The 22277-nt window shown below is 48.5% G+C and overlaps 1 protein-coding gene across 15 annotated transcripts in view; it reads left to right on the top strand.

The window, feature by feature from the left end:
- exoc6b (exocyst complex component 6B) overlaps positions 1-22277 on the top strand; it is a 60946-nt gene that overhangs the window by 4731 nt on the left and 33938 nt on the right. For 13 of the 15 annotated variants that reach the window (XM_035536675.2, XM_035536676.2, XM_081695101.1 and 10 more), the window contains 14 exons: positions 4488-4653; positions 4816-4863; positions 5006-5096; positions 5179-5224; positions 6410-6614; positions 13124-13294; positions 14799-14867; positions 18142-18225; positions 19033-19079; positions 19615-19735; positions 19918-19989; positions 20308-20405; positions 21458-21563; positions 21676-21785. In XM_035536675.2, coding sequence (XP_035392568.1) covers positions 4488-4653; positions 4816-4863; positions 5006-5096; positions 5179-5224; positions 6410-6614; positions 13124-13294; positions 14799-14867; positions 18142-18225; positions 19033-19079; positions 19615-19735; positions 19918-19989; positions 20308-20405; positions 21458-21563; positions 21676-21785 — 1434 coding nt within the window. The remainder of the gene's footprint in view (positions 1-4487; positions 4654-4815; positions 4864-5005; positions 5097-5178; positions 5225-6409; positions 6615-13123; positions 13295-14798; positions 14868-18141; positions 18226-19032; positions 19080-19614; positions 19736-19917; positions 19990-20307; positions 20406-21457; positions 21564-21675; positions 21786-22277) is intronic. The other 2 variants (XM_081695105.1, XM_081695107.1) reach the window with 2 other exon arrangements.

Here is a 22277-nt window from a genome sequence, read left to right on the forward strand (position 1 = left end):
AGGTGCAAGGGACACACAGTTTATAGGCTGGGAGTTTTTTTGTTTTTAATTGTTGTTTAAACTCTCTTGGGGCTGGATGTTGTTATGGCAGGGTATTTATCCTCCGAACACAGCACTGGTTTTCTCCCTGTTGTCATGCCAAGTTTTTATAAGGAGCTCCAGCTGGCTTTGCAGCGATCGTTGCAAAGTTGCCTTCACTGGAAGAAGCTTGTTTAGTTTGTCCACTAAGTGGGCAAAAAAGGTTCTAATCCCAAAATTAAGCAGACATTTTGGAGTTTTACTCTCTCTCACACACACACACACACCACTTTGAATGCCCATTATCTTTTTTTTGGAATTTTCTTGTCCCAGAGAGCCATTCTTTAGATTCTCAAATCTCTGTCTTCATTGTGTTCTTTCTCTGCCTTGTGTGCTCCAGTCACCCTCCTCCAAGTCTGTGACACCCCCCCCCCCCCCCCGCTGCTGTTGGCCTACTGGAAGACGGTTTGAACTCTGGCTGGTACCATTTCTCATAAGTTAAGCAGCATCCTGGCACTCTCCTCCACTCTGTCCTCACGGGCGATTCTTATCCAACCTCACTGATGGATGTGCCTTAGTGATTCCTCAAAATACTAGTTAAACACTGGTCTGTTGACAGATAAAATTAACCCACATAAAATAGAAAACACATTTGCTTCAAGAACCGGCATGATGAGCCTACCACAGCCAAATTAGTAGTAAAACCTCTTAACACTGAATTTAAAATTGGCCACAATAACCTTGTTTTCATTAGGTCACCCTGAGTGTTCAAACAATTTGGTATTGTTTGGATCCTTTCTGTTTACCAGTGGTGTGGTCATCCAAACTGTAGTTAGTCCTGGACCTAAACCTGGATGTTGTGCCCAGGATGTGCTGGAGGTGACTAGCGAGGGAGCAAAGGCCGCAGCATTCAGCCTTGCCTGGCAGTGTGGTGCTTTGAATTAAGGTAGTTTTAACTTTTAGGTCCTCTACTGTGCCGTACGGGTGTGAAGAGTGATGAGCTATTGTTAATTTGTCTTTATTATTTTACAGAAATTAAGTACTTAGTGTGATGTCTGGTTGATTGTGATGGTATGCATTATTTGTCAGCAGGACATTTTTAAGCAAGTAGTCTGTCTTTCAAATAAGCGCTCACAGCAAACCTGTGTGTGTGTGTGTGTGTGTGTGTGTAGCAGGTTCTGATAGCTAGCAGAGTATACATTTTTGCTAGCAGGGTATTATCTTAACAGGGGAGGATATTAAAGGATAAGTTGGAGACTGGCCTTTCCAGAGAAGGTCTAATCTGTTTGATCTTAAGACCTACAGAGATTTAGATTGAGGTTTATTTAATTTAAGATGATTTACATACAGTGCAAATGTGAGTTCTGCAGGAGTTCTGGTCAAAGCTTGGTCAACAAATACAGCGACCACTCTCCCTCAAAAGCGGGGGGGATGGCTGCATTCCTGGCTACAAAAAGCACCCTGCCATCAGGACCCTGTACTAGCCACTGGCTTGCTGGGTTTGTCCAGTTTCACATGAATGCCTGCTAAATTTAGGCCCTCTGTGCTATTTACATCCCATCCCATTCTATTCTTTCTTTTTTTCCGAGCCACTGCTAGATTTCCATACAGCGACCCTAAAGGAAATCTGCACACAGTGCTATAGGCGATGATGCTGTAGGAAGTAGGGCCAAGTAGGAATGTTGTGTAACAGGTTACAGACACACACGTTTTGCCTTACAAACAGGATGGCCAAAAGGAAGTTGCCCCCATGGTATCTACAGTTCCAGTGTTGCTCCTCCAGCCGTAGGTGCTGCTAGCACTTTGCTGTCGTACCACTGCAATCATCCAACATCTTTTGGATCTAAATTCATGCCCTAAATTCAGTAAGAACCATCTGAATTTCTTAGGCCAGTAAGGAAAGTGAAATTTCCTGTCCTTTTTGCCTCTTTGCACAGAGGTAGACCCGTTCTTTATGTATTGGAACGTCAAATTTATATCCTATAGTTCACTGTCCTATTAATACTTTATAAACAATAAATCTATGTTGACATTTTCTAATTTTGTGTTATGTTTAAAGACATTAATAAAAGGTGTCTAGCAACATGTATGTTAACTTAAGTCAGTAAACTGAAGGTAAGACTGAATAACCATCACGTTCTGTTAATGTAATTAATGTAATTTCATTGTGAGGAGAATACCCAGGAAATATACAGTTCAGTATTATGGAACAGCCAAAACCTGCATTTTGTGCAGACTGCCATGTCTGTTATTTATATAATTTATAATACTACGGTGTGTGTTCATTTTCAGCATGTTACCTAGCGAATCAGTTATCTGGCTCATCCAGCTAAGCTTTCCTCAGGGGGTATTTTGCTGTTGCTCTCTCCTCACAAACATCCTCTCATCTTTTTCTCGACTGCTGTGATCTTTTCAAACCAGGTCAAGGACCAAAAGAAGGCCTAACGTATCAGACATGCCCCCCAATGGTTGTCCTCTACCTCAGCCCACCAGGCTGGCTTCACCCCGCTCCCTTGTTCCTTCTGCCTCGTTGGCCTGTGGTGTTTTTTTTTCAGGTCCAACCTACTGTGGCACGTTCAACATCTTCAATTAACGGTTAAGCCTACAGTTTCTCGTTTTCCATAACTGTCTACCATTTAAAGCTGTGATCCAGGATTTCTTGTGCCTTTATAAGTCTTATAAACACATTTTTGTATTGGTAGAAAAAAGTGGAACCAATATGTCTCTTGTTTTGCTTCACGGTGGAGTCGTCATATTTGGAAAATGAAGCACTTGATGGAGTGAGTTAGACTCTTAAAAATGTACTCAGGCTCTGCCACTCCTCAATTAAAGCTCCATTGCAATAGTGGTTATTTTTCTGTGCAAGGGAAAATGGACAAATTAGGCAGAAGATTTCTGTCTGACTTAAGTTGTGCTTTCGTGTCCGACTTGTTGCCGTTCCCTTCGGGTTAGTCGGAGGAGGTTTGTGTCGCCTCGGATGACCGAGCACTGTTGCGAAGTCCGAGCTGGCTGGGCGCTGCGGCAGGCCCGGTGGCTGTAGCGCTTTCAAAGCATGAAGGGAAATGAGCGTCTCATCGGCACCCCAGCTTTGGCCAGCTTCCCACGCCATCATCTGGGCATTGTCCACTTTATCTCGACGCCCGGTATTACGCTGAACCTGGGACTGTTGCAGGGCGTAGTGAGTAACATGGGTCCCTGGCAGAGATGACTGTTTGTTTGGTTAAACAGCCAGTGGGTGCAGCTGGGAAGAAACCTTTTGGGTCTGCAGCCAGTAGTGAACTCGACTCGGTAGCCAAGGAGAAATTTGAAGCCTTTCTAGAGTGCTTCCCAACTTCCTCAGAGTTGCCGGGCATGGTGGACTATTCCTTATAGAGGCCCGTAGGTGCTCCTTGCGGTCAGGTTTAAAGAATTCTCTCCAGCCCTCCTACATTGGCAGAGCCCCGGAGTGGCATAGTTCTGGAAGCTTTTTCTCACTTCCACGAGTGGTTTGTAGGATGAATTGCTCCAGTTGAAAGCAAAGGGACAAACCTATTGCACACGGGCACATGCTGCTTCCCGTAGAACTGATCTGTGTACTGTGTCTGCCTTCTACTCCTGATCAGAAGCTTTGGCAGTGCTGTGTGGTCATAATTTAAAGGTTAGTTAAAGCTGAAGAGCAGGAAAAGTATAGAAGGTGAGTTCTGTGAAAGCTGTATTCTTGGTGTTTGAGCCAACGCAGGATTTATTGAGGGGTGTGTCTGTGTGTGTGTCTGTGTGTGTGTGTGTGTTTAGGAAACTGAGTTGTGTCAAGACAGTGCTGCTACTTGGCTAGGGGCTTTTCCTTATGTAGAGGAAGGGTGTGCTCAGGAGAAATACTGCGTGGTTCTGTTTGCCTTTTGGAATCAGTTTTACTGACATCCTTTCATGTTATAATGTGTACCGCGTTCCCAGTGAGCTCACTAGTGTCGCAGTGAAATGGTGTGTGTGATACCCCTCCACAAAGAGTACTCTGAACCCTTTGCCCTCTGATCCTCTTCTGTCTCTGTCCCCTCTTGGTGCTGGTTTATTCTGCATTAGTGTGTGCAGTACAGGAACTGAAACCGGCTATGCCACACATGCATATTCTGAATGGATTTATTTATTTTTTCTTCCTGTGTCTCACTTTCAACTTGCTGAACCCAAGTTAAATTACCCCATACAAGGTTGCAACTGAGCCTTTTGCCTTAAGCTAAGTAAGATTGCTTCATGGCTTTTAAACTACGTGCACAGACATTTCCCAAGCAGGCCTACCACCTGGTGGTAAGCTTTTGTAATAGCAGTAGTGTCTGCATTTGTTTCCATGTCGACATAATGAAGATTTGAATATTCTAGCTAATAAGCTGCATTGTCTACATATATTATGTGCTAAGTAACTATAACACTACTAATGTGCAGTTGGAGTGCTGCATTTTCAAATCAGTGATGAGTTTTGCTTTGTTTGCCTCCCGTAGATCAGTCTACGATGGGCAAGAGCATGGGCTCTTCATGGAGAAGCTGGAGGGGCGGATTCGCAACCACGACCGCGAGATCGAGAAGATGTGCAACCACCACTTCCAGGGCTTCGTGGATTCCATCACGGAACTGCTCAAAGTCCGTGGGGAGGCCCAGAAACTCAAGGTAAGCAAAGCACGGGGGGGGGGGGAAGCGATCCGGAGGAGCAGCCGGACGCGGCGGAGTGGCAATCCGGCTCATTTGATGGTTGCTCGGAGGGTGTGTTGCAAGAAAACGAGAGATGGAGGATTTCAAAAGCTGACGGTGCATGCTGGTGTGTGTGTGCAGGGTCAGGTGATCGAGACCAATCGGAAGCTGCGGAACGACGGCAAGGAGGTATGGCACCACATTGACTCAAAACACCTCTTCGGAGCTCATCCCTTTGTGTTTTTGCGCGTGGGCCCAGGGCGGAGGGTACGGCGATGATCTTCGAAAGGACACGAAAGCTAAAACTGTCGCTTGTGTTTTGTTCTTGTAGCTCCTGGCGACAATGGACGAGCTGACACAGTGCCGTCTGCAGCAGAGGAACATCGCCACAACCATCGACAAACTGACTCACTGCCTGCCAGGTTGGGCCCTGATGTTTCAGCGTTGGCCCTTACCAGACTCATACCTTCACCCCTGACTGTCTCCCTTCATTTTCTTTTTCAGTGTTGGAGATGTACAGCAGACTGCAGGAACAGATGAGAGCTAAAAGGTAAGATTTCATGGCTGGGAGTAAGTCCATTTCATTCTGATTGGCTTCCTTTCAGCTGATTGCTGGTATGTCTGTAGTTTATCTGATGAGCACTAGGGGGTGGCAGAGGTTAGGCTATATATAAAGTGACTTCTAATCATTAGTTTTGGGAATTTTCTTTTTTTTAATTTAAATGTGTTTTCTAGATCGTTTTTCTTTCACGTGTTTCATTTTCAAATGTCTCAACATGCTCAAGAATACTGGTGATACTTTAGACATTAATATTAATGGCCATGTGGACTGCTGCTGATAGACGACCGAGTGCATGACCCCGCTCTCGGACGATCTGCTCCACGGCCTTCGGCTTGGCTCGCGGATCAGTCACACCATCAGCGCGAGCGGCCAAAGCCGTCGCTGAGCCACACGTGGTGGTGGAGGAGGGAGAGGGGGTGGGGAGGATGATGGCTTGAACAGACGAGCAGCAACCAGCGGTAAGAAACCAATCAGAGCCCCGGCAATCCTGTGACGATAAACCGGCTGATTGAGGCAGGCTGAACTGGAGAACTGGCACATGTTCACGCCCATCCAGCGTCTGTCTGCGAGCGCCCTCCCCGTGGACGCTTGCGTGCTCCGGCCAGCTGAAGCCGGGCTCCTGTGTCCTCGTGCCCGTCTCATCCTCCGCCTGACCCAAAGACAAGTGGGCTGTGAATCTTGCCGCCTCTTCTACCGCCTTTATTTTCGCGGGGCCCCCCTTCCGTCCTGCTCGGTTTTGCCATTAGTCGCGAGGAGGCGGCGGGGTCGGCCGGGAATGCGGCGCGCAGTGTTGCGTCCCACGCTGCGCTGGCACGCAGGGCTGATTTCACCCCCGCTGGCACCACTGTTCTCTCGCGTCATTTGTCAGAACTCCGTTATGTTGGAAAAGCGCAAGCTCCGCATTCCGTACTGTGTTTTTGTCGGAGCACTTGACGTGGTCCTTCAGTGAACTGCACAGCTGAAAGGTTCCTGGCCTAGAGCAAGAGTGTGCCGAGTGAGCCAGTGTTGGTCAAGTCACAGTAACACTGGACACTTTATTAATTTAAAATTGCATAAATCATGTCTGCAAATGATCCCACTCGTGTGTGTGTGTGTGTGTGTGTGTGTGTGTGTGTGTGTGTGTGTGTGTGTGTGTGTGTGTGTGTGTGTGTGTGCGTGCGCGTGCGCGTGCAGATACTACCCAGCTCTGTGCACACTGGAACAGCTGGAGCAGAGCTGCCTGCCGAGGGCTGGGGAGTATCGTTTCTGTGCCATCATGGCGGAGAACATCCCAGTCCTCCGCGCCCACATCAGGGATGTGTCCATGTCCGACCTCAAAGACTTCTTGGAGAGCATACGCAAACACTCGGACAAGATTGGAGAGACCGCCATAAAACAGGTGTGTGTGAGGGAGGGAGAGAGAGGGGGAAATGCACAGAGTAGACTGTTTCCAAGCTTCTTTTGGCTAGCAGGATTCGAGAGATTTTTCGGTTTGCTTCAGTAAATGGAACTGACAGTCAGCAAAATCCATTAGAAGGGAGGAAATCCCAAACCTGTGACTCCATGTAATCATCTCAAGAAAAGCGATGTGAGGCCTTGCTCCCTTAATGGAGCCCAGCTCCCTCCTGCTGCAGGCGCATGCTGAACCCAGTCGCCAACAGCAGCCGTGGTGCACACACTGCCCCAGTGAACTCCAGTTTCTTGGGAAGCTTTCAGTAGGTTACAGTGTCAAACCTTATCTTAATTAAAAAAAAAAAAGAACCCCTCTTAGTACGGCCCCGTGCCCAGATCAGCTTGCACAGGAAAGTTGCGAGGGTTCTGGTTCTGTTAAACGGGGCTACCTGCTTAGCAGCTGCTTCTCGGCACAGTGCTGGGCCAACAGCCCTGAAGACCCTGAAGGGCCGACCCCTGTTCAGGTCACGTGGATAAGGGCATGGGCTCAGCTACTGTTTTGGTGTATGTGAATTATTTTGTTTATTTTTAATCTTTTCTTTTGCACTCCTTATCTTTCTCGATCTGTTCTAGCCCCTTGGCGACGGAGAACTGCCAGCCTGTTATGAGTTAAAGATTGTTTTGGGTTGCATCCACTCATGCCGGAGGACAGTTGCAGCTGTCTTTAGGGTTGTGTGTGTGTGTGGGTGTGGGTGGAAGACGGTGAGTGTGTGAACAAGGACCCTACTTCAAGGACAAAGTGGATAGAGTTAAGGAAAAGACCAAGGGAACACATATGAGAGAAATTGAGTGGATTTTTCAGTGGAATGCAGAAGTCGTCCTGTTTTGTTTTAGTGGTTATTAATCCAAGATGAGGAACATGGAGGAATTTCAAATGCAGAATAGACATCGAGTCGTCCCTTAGCCTCTGGGAAATGGATCTGTCTGTTTCTCTGTCTTTTTTTCGCTCCTTGCCCCCCCCCCCCCCCCTCTCTCTCTCTCTCTCTCTCTCTCCTTTTCAGGCATTGTGTCTGTGTTCTTGGCCTCCCTTCACTACCCCCCCCCCCCCGTCTCTAATCACTACCAGTGCTCCTCATTTAAGGCACTCTGGCTGCTCCCAGTAAACAGTGGTGGCACGGCAGACGCCCGTGGTGGTAAGCAGCGCTTACCTCGACTTTTCTGCATGCGTGCCGTTGCGCTCACAGAGGTGGGCTCAAGCACGCGTGGCTCTCATATCTGCGCGGATGTCGGCGGGTTCGGCACAGAGCTGTGTCAAGGACAAGGTACCGAAATCTTGCTAATCCGGCACCTGCCCCTGTTTGATCCATATCTACCGGACTGAATCCCAGTGCACGTGTCAGTGCCGCTTTTAAGGAAGAGGTTAAAAAAAAAGAAAGAAAAATCAAACGTACATGATTTTCCACTTACCCCAGAAGCAGTAAGTCTGCCAAGGCATGTTTGGAGTCCAACATTTCCTTCTTAAGTTTAGAACAAAAGGTCCTAACATTGCTAAACACTGGAAGTTTAACGGCAACAATAATGGCCTTGGTAAACAAGTTACATGTCCACAGACATCTCTCAACCTGCCCAAACCACATCCAGGTCACTGCCTGTAGCGGTCGCGATGTTTTTATTCACTTTTACACTTCACAGCGAGTCGGCCTGCGTCCTGATGCACGCTGACTAGTCTGAGAGACCCTCATTAGGGCTGGGATGTGAGGAGAGTGGGCTGAGAGGTTTGTGGGAGGCACATGCATGTGCTGAGGCTCACTGGCTTGCTGTTGACTTCCAGTGTTTGTTATTCGAACAATGTTAGCGGTTAGCAGCTATTGTTCGAAACTAACGAAGCGAAATCTGGACTCCAAACATGTCTTGGCTGATCGACTGCCTCTGCATAAGTGGAAAATCACGTAAATTTCTTTTTTTTTTTTTAGCGCTCCTTTTAAATGCCTGAGCTGTCGATTGAAATATTTCCCCTCTGGTGCTCCGAAACGGATGCTTACAGGCAACAGAAGCATTATTGCATGTCACATAACCATCGCTAGTTAACATCACACTTGCTCTGATGGCAGCAGATGCCTAGCACATGCTAGTAGATAGTACCATTTAAACACTGTTAAAAACACCCATTCTTTAATGTTATTGACCTGTTTTTATAATAATAATAACAATAATTATTATTATTATTGTTATATGCTTCAGGCAGTGCCACGGTTTTAAAAGTATTGTTTTAGAACTGGTGGAGTTGGACTCTTGCCGAGCCTGTTTGTTCCAATCTAGGTGTGTCTTCTCTATAGCTGTGAGCCCACCGTCCCTGTGCACGACCTGCTGCGTCTGGGTCTGCGTGACTGTTCCATGCTTGCATGTAGGCCCTGCACACAGGCCCCTCCGTCTGTGCTACACAAGGAAGACGTGCATGGCGGGGTCATTAACGGGCAGTCGGGGGGAGGGGGGTATTGCGACAGAGAGCTTGGGAAGGACGGGGACGAGGACCAGTTTCATCCAGCTGCATTTCTTCCCTCTGCTTGAACCTTTTGCGAGGCTGACTTCACTTGTGCTTGCTAACGTAAACCATTGTTCCGCCACAGTGTGTAATATTCTGTGCTGGGACGGGCCAGAACCCAGAGAGATAATGAAACACTTTCGCTGTGTACACTGGCCAGTGTGCTTTTAATTAAACACTTTCTTGGGTGTCTGAGCTGACCTTTCTGTGACCTGAGGCTGAGTCTGGCTAGCCGCCTCTAGCTGCTTTGAGTCCCTGCCACAGTGGCAGTGTGTGAGACACTTAATCTTGCGTTCTCCAATAGTAAGCCTGAACACACACACACACACACACACACACATTAGAATTTTAGCATTGATGCGGGTCCCAGCTGCCTGACCCTGTGCATTCTCTTCTGTTTAAAACTCCACCTTGGCTGATTTCCACCCTACCCAGTGCGCTCCCCCGACTTCCATCTGCGGTCACGGCTGAGTCGGATTCCACCCTGAGCCGCTGAGCCTCCGACTTCAGCTGCTCCTCTGCCCGTAGAGATGTGAGAGCCGCATCTAGGTCACGACTGCAGCTACGCCTTGTTGACCCAGACGGCTGGTTTTGGAGCGCATGCAGATGAACTTGGTCAGCACGTTGATGGGTGGCGTGAAGGAACCATGTTGAGGTTCGCCGTGGAAGTTCTCATTAGATGTTCTCCCACGCTGTAACACCGTTCTGTTCTGAGCCCTTGTCCATGGTAGTTCTGATATGGTTATGTGGGAAAATCTTTGTCCCACAATTTGTTGGTGCACAAAAGTCAATGTGAGCTCGCATTTTTTTCCACAGATCGACACACATATTATATATATATATATATATATATATATATATATATATATATATATATATATATAAAAAAGATTTAAAAAGAAAAAGTTAAGGCACCAGTACTTGGTGTTCTAGACAGTCTGGTGGAAAGTTGTCATTCTTTTATATTGTGCAGTTCCGTTCCTCTCTCCTAGGTGGCAGCAGAGCGCAGCGCAGGGCCTGTCTCGCTGCATTGTGCTCCGTTGTCTCCTGCTGAGGTGGAATGTTGGCAGTGGGCTTAACCAAGATTTAAACCTCACTAACTTCCTAACGAAGCGCCTGTCCAGCCTTGACCGTCCACAGCGCCGCATTCCTTCTGCTAAAGTTTGTTTTCTCGTGTGTGTCGTGTGTGCTCGTTTTGCTTGTAACTCGACCCTTGCAAATGACAGAGCAATTTGGCATTGTTCGTCATAAGTAAACCGAGGCCCAGGTAAAGCAAGTTCAAATACTGATTGAATAAATTCCTCCTGGTTATGCTGCAAATACAATACTCTGTATATATCACACTTCTGTTCCTAAGGTGGGTTTATTTATTTATTTTTTTAAATGTTAATTACAGGTTATTTACATGACGTCAAGGCCTGAGGCAACTAATTGTAGCTTCTCCGTTGTTTTTGTTTGTTTGTTGTTGTTGTTTTTTAAGTTATCAGCCCTTTGTTGGATGTAGTGAGAACCCCTCCCTTCCCTCACCTTGGGGTTATTGCGGGGACGCGTCCCGGAGAGCGCTCGGAGCGGAGCGACAGCAGTCATTTTTTTTACCAAGTGACGGGTCCGTATTGGCACCAGAGCGGTGGCTCACCCAGAGACAGCGTCTCTTCCCCAGGGAGGGTGGCCTTCCCTGGGCTGGCCAAGCCCTTTTCCTCCCAACATCTACTTTCCGTTCGTCCGTCCTCAGCTCCAGAAGGATGTGCAGCCCGCTAATAACAGTAGGCTGTTTGTGGAGGAGCTCAGCGGTCCAGGCACACAGCCTGGCTTCCATTCCATTGGAAATCAGGCCCAGTCCCTGCTCCTGTGATTGTTTTAATTCCCCTAACAAATGATCTGAAAATAAATATATTGGGGGATCCTGCGCTGCTATAATGGCTCCATTGTATGCTCCTGTGTGTGTGTGTGTGTGTGTGTGTGTGTGTGTGTGTGTGTGTGTGTGTGTGTGTGTGTGTGTGTGTGTGTGTGTGTGTTTAGAAGGAAGAAGGACTAGTGTTGAGGACTGTTCGGTAGAAATTGCATGAACGGGCTTCTCCTTTGTGCGTGTTGTTTTTTTTTTTTGGCCATTTCACTGTGTCCTGTTCCTTCTCATCTCATCTCTTTTTTTTTTTATTTTCATTTTTCTACCCGATTTCCTCCTCCTTCCTTGCTTGCCTTTTTAATCATCCTTTCCTCTTCACTCTTGTTTTTGATTTTTTCCTTCTGCCCCCTCACACTTTCCTACTCCTTTCGTCTCTTCCCCCGTTCTTGGCTGCTGGTGTGGTTTCCGTGGTCTTTGGAGTTTTGCTCGCTGCGTTTGAGCGGGTCCAGTGGCCAAGCCTGGGATCTCCTCGGGGCCGGGCGACTGCGGAGCAATGCGCATACGTTAATGGGAAACAGATTGCGCTCTCTGTGAAGTACTGTAGTAGGAGATTGATTACCTGTATCTAGTTACCGAACGCGCGCGCACACGTGCGCACACACACACATGCAGACCTCACATGTGAGGACATTATAGTGATGTCATGCTCCCTCATCACAGTCCCTTGTCTGCAGTAATAGGACTACTGTTCTTTTCAGCACAGTGTGCAAATGAAGTAATCATAACATAATGGTTTTTAGTTGAGTAGCCTATTTGACCCAGTCATAAACTTGCATCCAAATAAATGCACTCACTCCCTGGCCAACAGTAACTACTGATGATGATGATGATGATAATAATAATAATAATAATAATAATTATTATTATTATTATTATTATCATTTATTATTATTATTATTTTTTTGTTCTTGGTGATTTGTAGCATACTAATTCCCTGTTTCAATTTCATATTTGGGAAAGGAAACTTGGTTAATTCTTTTAAATCCGTGTTGATTTAGTTTACAGATCTTGTGACCTATACAAGTGAATGGCAGGTGTGGTGTTGTTCTTCGGCGTGCTGAGATTAAACCTGTGTTCTTCCACATGCTTCTCGTTTAAATGCATCTGTGGTGTCTTAAGATGTCTCTGTCCGTGTCTGTGTATGTCCGTCCGTTCTCCTCCTCCTCCTGTGGCAGCCCCAGACACTCGGTTTACCTTCGGCGAATGTGCACCTCCCATCGTGTCCGAGCTGCTCACGTGTCCGCCTTACCACGGTCGCCACTCGACCTGTCGGAATCCTCTCCGCCCCGCCGTGACCACCGTGCTCCTCCACCGTCGCCTCCTCCCGACGGCCTGACTCGTCGGGCATCCGGGGCGCAGTTACGCGCCTTCTTTCTGGATTACGACCAGTCTCACCCCTTCTCCCTGGGGCTCTGGGCAGGGGTGAGGGGGTCCGGCCTCCCCTTTGTCCGCTGTCGATGACTGACTTGAGAGGCCTGCCCGCTTCACTCTCCCATCCTGCTCCTCGAGGACGTCGTAATTAGCGAGTGGAGTTCACACACAAAACAGCTGACGTGGGCCTTTGATGTCTGGCGCTCATTAAGAGTATAAGATCTGCCCTTTCCACAGCTACCGCCAGCTACAGCTAGTGCTCTGGCACTTTTTCCATTATATACTTAAGCACATTTCCTTTTTTACATATAGACGGAGAAAGGAGGTTTTTTTTGTTGTTGTTGTTTATTTGTGCGTGTGTGTGTGTGAGAGAGTGAGAGAGAAGACATTTGAATAAGCACAATGCGTCTACTGCTTTGGAACCTTCCTGGGAAAAGTTGACAATTAGTGAAATCTTGGGCCTGACTTGTCTGTCTCATTGAGTGTGTTCAGAGGTCAGTAATTGCTGCTCTTTGTAGAGGGGAGTGATTTTTTTTCCCATACTCCTGCCAATGAATGAACAACTGGTTTGAGGATTTGCATATTCTAACTGGTGGTAATGGAAATTCTGTGAAGCACAAAAGACCCGTTCAGTACTTTATATTTAATATAACTGTTCAATCCTTATGACCAGAAATGTTACTGTGTGTCTGCGTTTCAGGCACAGGTGCAGAGCTCTCGGGACAATGCCATCACACACCAACAGAGGGCAGGCAGTGGGCGGAGATTGCGCAAGGAGGCGGGGTCAGGCACAGAAGTAGACCAATCGGGTGGCAGTCCACTCTCAGAACAGGATTCTGGAATACTGGATGTAGAGGATGAGGAAGATGATGTGAGTAACTGTGCCTTACAGCTCAAGACTTGGACAAACTGGTTTCTCACACATGCACAAAGTGCACAAAATATCCACCTCCCTGACCCGTGTTCTCTGGCTGCAAGCCCACTCGCGGCCCCTCCCTTTCTCGATGGCGTGTCTTGTGTTTCCGGTGGTCTATTGTCATTAGGACTGGCCCACTGCTGTTGCGGTGGGAGGGCGGGGGGCCGCGGGACGTGTGGAGCATGCAAGACGTGCTCTCCAGCCGTGGCTGCTAACGACAGGCAGACAGTGGATGAGCCTGAGCTTTTCTCATAGTAGCAGGCTGAGGGAATACTGATGCAATCGCGAGTGGTGGAACGGGGGGAACGAAAAAACAAAAAACAAACTGTTTATCAGATGCTCAACACATGTCTAGACCATCAACACCAGGCTGACATGTGGGCACAGGCATTTTTGTGTCACGTTGCTGTTAAAGTCCCATGTCTTTGGCCTGCGGTTCGAGCCCAGTGTTTGCAGTTCTCGAATGCCACTTGCACCACGTTCGCGGTGCGCCCCATGGCATCAGCGGCCGCGGCGCCCCAGGGAATCTCGTGGTGCTGTAAGGGACCGAGGCCAGGGGCGTCGTCTCACGCCGTGGCATTGTGAGTGTGGGAGAGGGGCCCCATGGCCCGTGCCGGCCTCCAGTTCCCTTTCTGCCTGTGCCCAAAATCTCCGCTCGGTGCCCGCTGCTTGACACCAAGACCCCCCCACCCACCACTTCCTCCACCACCACCCACCACGTCCTGTCCTCCGCTCCTGGGAGGCTGCTGTTCCGTGTGGTCTCAGCCCCTGCCCCACGCCACCGCCGGTGCCCGCATGTGATTGTTTTCTCCTTGCCGCCTTGGGCTCATTGTTCAGAGTCGATGTCCCTCTCTGGAGGAAGGCTCTCGCTGTCCCTGTTCCCTCTGTGGAGGCACCAGATGAAAGCTGCTATTGTTTTGCTGCTATTGATTTGGTGGAATTTTTGGGAAAGGAGTGCGTGTGTGCGTACGTGTGTGCGCGCCTGCTGGTCTAGTAATCAGAAGGTTGCCGGTTCAAGCACCACCACTACTGGGCTCTTGAGCCAAGGCCCTTAACCCTCAATTGCTCAAATTATTGTTGGCCGCAATTTCGCTTTGGATAAATGCGTTTACTAAATGCCATAAATGTAATGTAACTGTCAAAGTAAGTGTGTGTGTGTGTGTGTGTGTGTGTGTGTGTGTGTGTGTGTGTGTGTGCCAGAGAGAGAGAGACTTCCCTAAATATTTTTCCTCCTTTATACTTTACATTCAATTATGAAGTGATGCCAAATTTAGTAACAAGTCAGTGAACTCTCCACAGAACATTCCCTCAGATAAAGGCCTTATTATGTAAAACTATGAAACAGAAGTATAATAGACAAAACTGATAACTGGAAGTGACTGTGTGGCTCAATGATTCCTGGATTTGGCTAAGAGTCTGCCCGTCCGTCCGTGTGTCTGAACGAGTCTCTGTGCCGTAGGTGCCGGGAGCCCAGGACTTGGTGGACTTCTCCCCTGTGTATCGCTGTCTGCACATCTACACTGTCCTGGTGAGTGATCACGTCCACTCTGACCTTCTTTGGCGCGCTGCCTGTGTTGAGCATGCTGGGTCTGCACCGGTTGTCTCCCGCTACCCTCACTGCAGCTCGCTGTCCCCTTGTCCACAGCTGCCTGTCCCTGATCAAATGCACTTTTAGGGTTTCCTATTTGATATGCTTGCCTTATTGTCTGTAACGGTGCTCTGTGTAGCATTCAGTTCCACCTTGGACGACACCGTTTCCCAGTTGGCCTTAGTCGAGTCCCCCTCTCCCCTAGAGGGTCCCGGGACTCTGCCTGCCAAAACAAACAGGCACTTGGAGCGTCCGCTCCTGACTGACGGTCCCCTGTGCCTGCCCTGCTCCCAGAGGCCTCTGTCAGAGCACTCATTGATTAACTGCTAGTTTGCAGTAAACTGCTATTATGTTAAATCTCTCTTCTGCTAACTGTTTGCTTTTCTTTGAGCTTTGGCTACACATTTCTAGCTCCAAAGTGGAGTAGCTGTCCGTCCTGTGTTGGTGCATACGTGCGTGCGTTAACCTCTTGCCGTGTTCTGGGCCCGCTCAGCTCTTGTCACGCGTTGGGCCTCCCAGTAACAGTATTCCTCATGAGAGGACGGGGACGCATTGTTGTGTTTATTTATTTTTATAGCCACCGCTGCACCGAGAGCTGTAGAGAATGGAATGCCAACAGCAGAGGAAACGCCGCGCGGCCTTGGACGCACATCTAGTGTAGCGACTGGAGCAGGCCCCCAGGGGCCCACTGGGCAGCCGGTGGAGGCCTGAGGTCAGGGGAGGGGAGGGGCAGCCAAAGTTATGCAGACATGCTTTGTGAAGGGGGGGAGATTGCGGAGCGGGGGGGTTGAGCTTCTCCCACAGCGAGGGAAGACAAGACTAAGCAAACAACAGAGAGGAGGAGGTCACCTTTACTAAAACGAGAGCTGTTATTATGTAGGTGTTTTTGTTTCTGTGTTTCTTTTTGTTTGTTTTAATCTCGAGGCGCATGCTAGTTTGTTTTCTTCTCTGGTGACCTCTGGCTCCCGTACTTCTGGGGGAAACATGCTGCACGCTCGCTTTCTTCAGTGCACTGTATATGATGGCGCACACACAGATGCGCTATGTGTATGGTGTGCTCACAGGAAGGAAGTTAAAGGAAGTTCTAGTATGTTGAAGTGGCGATTGACTTTAGTGCCACGTTTACTTCTGCCAAGGTCGGCTTACTTCATGTGAATGCTCTGCGGGTGGAACAGGGCAGCGGACCGGGCCCAGCCAGGGGGGTTGCGGGGGGGTGCACGGGTTTACTGACAGAGGATGACCCAGCGGATATAAATGCAGGATGGAGCTTTTTGCCCTCTTGGTCTGTTTTGACTCCTGGGTTGGCTGCTACCCAGTAGGGGGGTTCAGGGGGTTCAGGCAGATGGAGAGAGACAGGGAGAAGGATAAAAGGGCACTCGGGAGGTATGCACATGTTGGGTGAGGAGGCCACCGTGCCTGGAGCAGTGAGTTTAGCTCTGCTAAGGAGACACTGGAGGAATCTGGAGTTGTCACTGGGAGGCCGAGGAGATGGCAGGAATTGGGGGGGGGGGGGGGATACGGCCAAAATATCCGAGATGGATAAAGCGTACAAAAGGGACAAGATTTGGAGAGGGGAGGGTTTGCGGTCTAAGACGTCCCAAGTGCAAGTGCAGCAGGTCGTGGGGACGGGAGAGAGCAGGAAATGGCAGTACGCACAGGGTGGAGTGGAACAGTGGAGGAGAGGGGCTGTTGTGAGAAGTGCCCCCTGTTCCCTCGGCCCTTTCAGTTCGCATTGTTGCGGCATTTCCATGTCGCTCTGGCAGTTTTCCCCTTTAGGCATTTCCCTCTCATGTTCTCCCTTTTTTTTCCCCCCTCCCCCTCCCTTTACACCCCCCCCCATTTTTTTTTCTACTGACTTGATCTCTTAAGCGAGACACTCGGAGGTTGTTTTACAGTCGGCCAGGAACAGTGAGCCCCCGTGGCCTTTTGGCCTCCCCTTAGAAGCGCTGAATGGGACCCACCCAGGAACCCTTGGGAACGCTGCCTGCAGCCACGGCGGCAGGTCGAGGTCGCGCGTGGAGTCTTGGCTCACGCCAGCCGTCTGATTGACGCGGGCCTCCGGCGCCCCGTACTCTCCCGTCCACATGCGGGCTGTCTCGCCCCGCGCATGCTCAAGGCCCTGCGGTGTCCTGCTTCAGGACGTTTTGCGTTGGGAAGGTGTACACCTGTATTATGTTGCGGTGTGCAAGGTGTAGGCATTCCATGGCTCCTTACCCGCTGCACACAGTGGGCAGAATCTGGACTGTGGTGGCGTGTGTGTGTGTGTGTGTGTGTGTGTGTTTGCATGCCTGTATCAGGGAGGAAACAGGCCTCTCATGTCAGGAAGTGGTCAGGTCTGGTAGAGTAGGTTGGAGTTGAATAAGTATACCCATGGCCAGGGTCATGCCCCTTGACTTATCTCTCAACCTCCGGCATCTCTTTGGGACCTCTTGGTGTGTGTGTGTGTGTGTGTGTGTGTGTGTGTGTGTGTGTGTGTGTGTGTGTGTGTGTGTGTGTGTAGATTGTACTTGTCATTAGTCGTGTATCCCACAATGTCTCCAAGTTGCTTAAAAAGAAACTCTGAGCCGTGAATGTTTGGACAGAAAAGCCTTTTCTCACCCATCTGAACCCACCACATCAACCATACCCCCCCCATCTGTCCGTCCGTCTCTCTCTCTCTCTCTCTCTCTCTCATTCCCTCCCTCCTGCTGCTGTCTGCTCGTTTTCCGAGCTGGGCACTTGGCATTGGAGCCCGGCTCTGATATCCGCTTGTCCCCACGCATGCAGGGCGAGGGCCAGGTCTGAGCGGCTCGGCAGCCGCTGACTTCATCCAAGCCCTCAATGAGCCTTTTTGTTTTTCCGACTCTGAGGCCCCAGTTGTAATCACGGCCTCGAAGGGCCTTTGCGATTAGGAGAAGGCAACTGATTTGCCTTCATTTGAAGTCGGATGGCGTCCCTTTAAGTGGGAAGCATCATGGCATATCGCTCCCTATCATTCCCATTAAAATAACAGATGAATTTCCTTGTCCACTCCACTTTTTTTTCCCCCCCTTTCCTCTCCGTCATCTGCCTGCCCTCTTTCATTTCCTGCCCTTTTCTGCTCTTTGGACCGGAGCCGTCTGATCTGATCGACAGCTGTCAGCCTGCCGTCCTGCGGCACGGTGGGATAATTCCTCCCCCCCGCGCGCCCCTGCTGTGTTTCTGGCGACGAGTGAATGCGTATGTTTTTACCCAGGGTTCCCGGGACACATTTGAGAACTACTACAGGAAGCAGAGAAGGAAACAGGCTCGACTAGTGTTGCAGCCAAATTCTAACATGGTATGCCTTCACATCACACTCCCTTTGCTGTGCCTGTTTGTCTGACAGTTTTGGCCCTTCAGGGCCTCTGTACTCTCCCTCACCTCCTCACCTCGCGTGCCACACTAACAGCAGCTTACGTGAGGTAAATAATGGTGGCCACACTGCTACTGGGATGACTTATTTATGTGAAAAAATACACATAATGTAGGTAAAGCCATCTTCATCCCTACCAGAAGGCAGAGAAGAAAATGCACACAAGCACAGTGTTCCAAATGACTGGCAGTCTTTAATGGTTTCGGGGAATTACAATTTGTACTCGTCTGGAACGTACTTAATCATTGCGAACGCAACACGAGGAATGTTAACTTGACAGTAGACGGTCTAGTCCATGTTATTCTCTTCAGTCTAGCCACAGCAGATGTTCAAATGCTCAAACTATTTTAAGAGTTTTTTTTTTTTTTTTTAAAGACACTAGTTTAAATCGCAGAATATCAGATTTGTAGTGTTTTATTGCATGGGCAGGGTATATTTTAGTGATTTATCACATGAGCAGGTTAGCTAGATGTTTACTCGCAAAATGTTGTTCGGTGGAGACATTAGCTTCCAATGCGCTTATTTACCATCTTGAGTAGTCCACATTTGGCACTTCAGTTTGAAACGGCTCTCCCTGATTTAAAGCCAGCATAGTTGCTATAGACTTCGTCCCAGAGCAGTCTGACTGCCTTGTTCATACGTTGTCTCTCATAAAGACACAAGAATCGAGTTTTAACTGTTTAGTGTTGTCCTTTCTTTTTATGTCCTCTGTCTGCCACGTGTGGACTGCAGCACGAGACCCTCGAGGGATACAGGCGGTACTTCAATCAGATTGTAGGGTAAGCCCCACGTACGATTCCCTGCATTTTGGTTAACAAAGCCTCCGAGCGTAGTCTGTGTTGGCGCAGGATGTCTCTGGGCTCGGAGGAGAGAACTGGGGATAGTAGCGCGACGTGGCATTCCGCTCCGGCCCAGTCAACGGACATTCCCCATCCAGAGTCTTTGCTTGAACGCACCCCTCCCTATCCAATATTCTGTCCTGGAGCTATTGGAAAACCTGCCAGGCTGAAGGATTTATGGGTTCAGGGATGCATAGTGGCAGATGGGTGTTATTCTAAGCGTCTGTATGGGAATATCGAGAGGGTCGGTGTCTGGAGTGGAGCCGTCCACAAACATCCCGGTGGCACGGGGCCAATCCCCCCTTCCCTCTCTCCCCCGGGGGGCCCTCTCACACCGGGGGTCCATGACGGTGAGCTCCGGGCTCTCCTTGAGGTCGGGAGGGCTCAGTCCAGTTCAGGGTTTACGAGCAGCAGCTTGGCGGCATCGCCGCACGTCTCCTGCCTCACTCTGTGTTGTTGCTTCCTCCTGCCGTAGTTTCTTTGTAGTGGAGGACCACGTCCTGCACACCACCCGGGGGCTGGTGAACAGAGCCTACGTGGAGGAGTTGTGGGAGCTGGCCCTGTCCAAGACCATAGCAGCACTACGAACCCATTCAGTAAGCCCACGCTACGCTCATCCTTACAGTCTGTTCTAACATCAGCTTTTGTTTTGTTTTATTCCATTCTTTTGGATTATTTCTAGTGCTGTTTCGCCTCACCGTCTGCTCTCTGTTTCTCTGTCCACCCATCTGCCTTGCTGTCCCGCCTAAACTCTGAGCTCTGTGTTGTCCGTTAACAGTCGTACTGCACCGACCCCGACCTGATCTTGGACCTGAAGAACCTGATTGTGCTGTTTGCGGACACGCTGCAGGTAGGCTGCTAACCCTCCGCTCACATGCTCAGTCTCCTCCTTGGGTCAGCCGAGTCAGGTTCGTTGTGTTGGTGAGCTAAACTTCCACTCTGCTGCCACTGCGATATTTTTAATGTAAGGAACTTGTAGCAGCAATAAATTGCTTTTACCATTTTCTGAGCCTGTGCTCTTCATGTGGGACGTGTGTGTGTGTGCGTTAGAAGTAATTTTGCGGACCTCCAGCCCGTTTGTGCTGGAGATGTAAGGATGTCCAGACTTTTCCTGCGGTCCACTGTCCACCTTCAGGCTCCTTGTCTGTTTCTGTGTCGTGCTGTACAGGGCTATGGTTTTCCCACCAGCCAGCTGTTTGACATGCTGCTGGAGCTGAGGGATCAGTATGGGGAGGTTCTGCTGAAGAAGTGGAATCGGTTTTTCAGGTGAATGTTTGTTTGTTTTTTCTTTCTCTGTCATTTTCTCTTTCATTTGCTTTCACTTTGAATTTCGGTGAGAGTGAAAATGTTTTGCCTTTTGAGGTATATTGTGTGTACATTATTCAGTTGTAAAAGTTCATTTAATGTGTTTTTTGTTTTCTGAGCAACTGCAAATGCAGAGTTCTTAAACCTTTTTTTAAATTTTTTTATTTTTTACTGAATTGTCAAAGGAAAGAGAAAAATCAAGCCAGGATATCTGGAAATTGTATCTTGAATTAAATCTTGACCAGAACAATAGAGGTGATGCTATTCCTTGCAGGAGAAAAAAAAAACTAGTCTTGACATGTTTTTTCACAATACACCAAGTTGGGTTTTATATGCTATGCTATTAAAATGATTGGGAAACCACAGAAATGTTGGCCTGCTGTGATGGGGCTGGGCTTGAGGGCTCCTTGGAGAAGAACCAAGGACTCCTGAGAGCGGATGTGATCGGAAGGTCAGCGTGACCTCGTCCGAATCTCTGTTGATTGCTGTCAAAGACCTTTGGATTAGTTTCTAAAGGCAGGGAGCATGGAGCCTGCTGTCATGGAACAGGACTGCTCAGGAAATGTGGAAACAGCTCCGGGAGACAAACAAATATGCACACACGCGCACACAGTGGGACGGCTATTTCAGATGTTTTTAAAATTGTATTAAAAAAAATGTAAAATAACAGTACATTTTTCTTATTAATATTTTATTATTTGTATTATACACTATTGAAGCTGCTTGACAAATAGTGTGGAGTAGTAGTAGTAACAAAAAAACAACAAAAATAATAATACTATCATTATTGTATAATTTTAATATAATAATCAAAAATTATAATAATAAAATTATAAAATTGTGGTCCAAACCATAGAAGTCTCTTAAGGGCCATTAGTTTGTCTGACAGATATGACGGATCCAAGGTTTAAGATACTAAAATCTCACATTTCTCGTGAAGTCTCTCTTCTCGTGAAGTCCCATTTCTCATGAAGCCTCAAAATCTCATGAAGTTTCTTTTTGTTACTTTGCAGGCAAATCCTTGATCAGGACAATTACAGCCCCATCCCTGTGGCGACACAAGAGGAGTACAGACGAATTGCGGGCCAGTTCCCCTTCCAAGACCCAGAACTGGAGAAGGTCTGCAGCAGAGAGCCACTTCAGCATGCTTGTCCACTCTTCCCTAGATAGTAATTGAGGCTGCTTGACAATTAGCCTATTTTGAAATTGTGTTGCGTGCGCCCCCCAACAGATGTCTTTCCCGAAGAAGTTCCCATTCTCTGAATTTGTACCCAAGGTATACTCTCAGCTCAAGGAGTTCATCTACGCCTGCCTCAAATACTCTGAGGATCTGCATCTTAGGTAACACACACACAAAAACACAAACACCTGCATGTGAATGGCATGTTGGTCTCTGATGTCCAGATGAAAGATCAGATCTGCAGTCACCCTCCCTCACTATCCAGACTTCTTCTCATTGCAGCTTGGAACCGATTTGCTACAATCCAGCACAGTCATCTGCAGACACCTCATCTGCTTTTTTTCCTTTATACCACTCGTACCACTGACCTGAAGTCTCCCACGCTTCCGTTGTCTCGGTCTGTAGCCCAGAATTGCTTTAGTACTTGGAGAAAGGCAATCCCGTGAACGCTTTGTGTACCCGGTGTGTCGTATTTTTATCAGCCTCATCACGCCTTATCAGCGCGATGTTTTGTGAGGTGTATATCCATATGTTTACTGATCCCTGGTCAGTCGAGCCATGTCTAAAAATACCGATGACATTTTCAGAAGCGCTTGACGCGATGGGGGTTTGTTTGCAGTGTGGACAAAGCGCACCCCGCAGTGTTCTCATTT

Source organism: Electrophorus electricus, chromosome 13, assembly GCF_041902795.1.
Source record: "Electrophorus electricus isolate QZ-2024a chromosome 13, ASM4190279v1, whole genome shotgun sequence".
Classification (NCBI taxonomy): Eukaryota; Metazoa; Chordata; class Actinopteri; order Gymnotiformes; family Gymnotidae; genus Electrophorus; species Electrophorus electricus.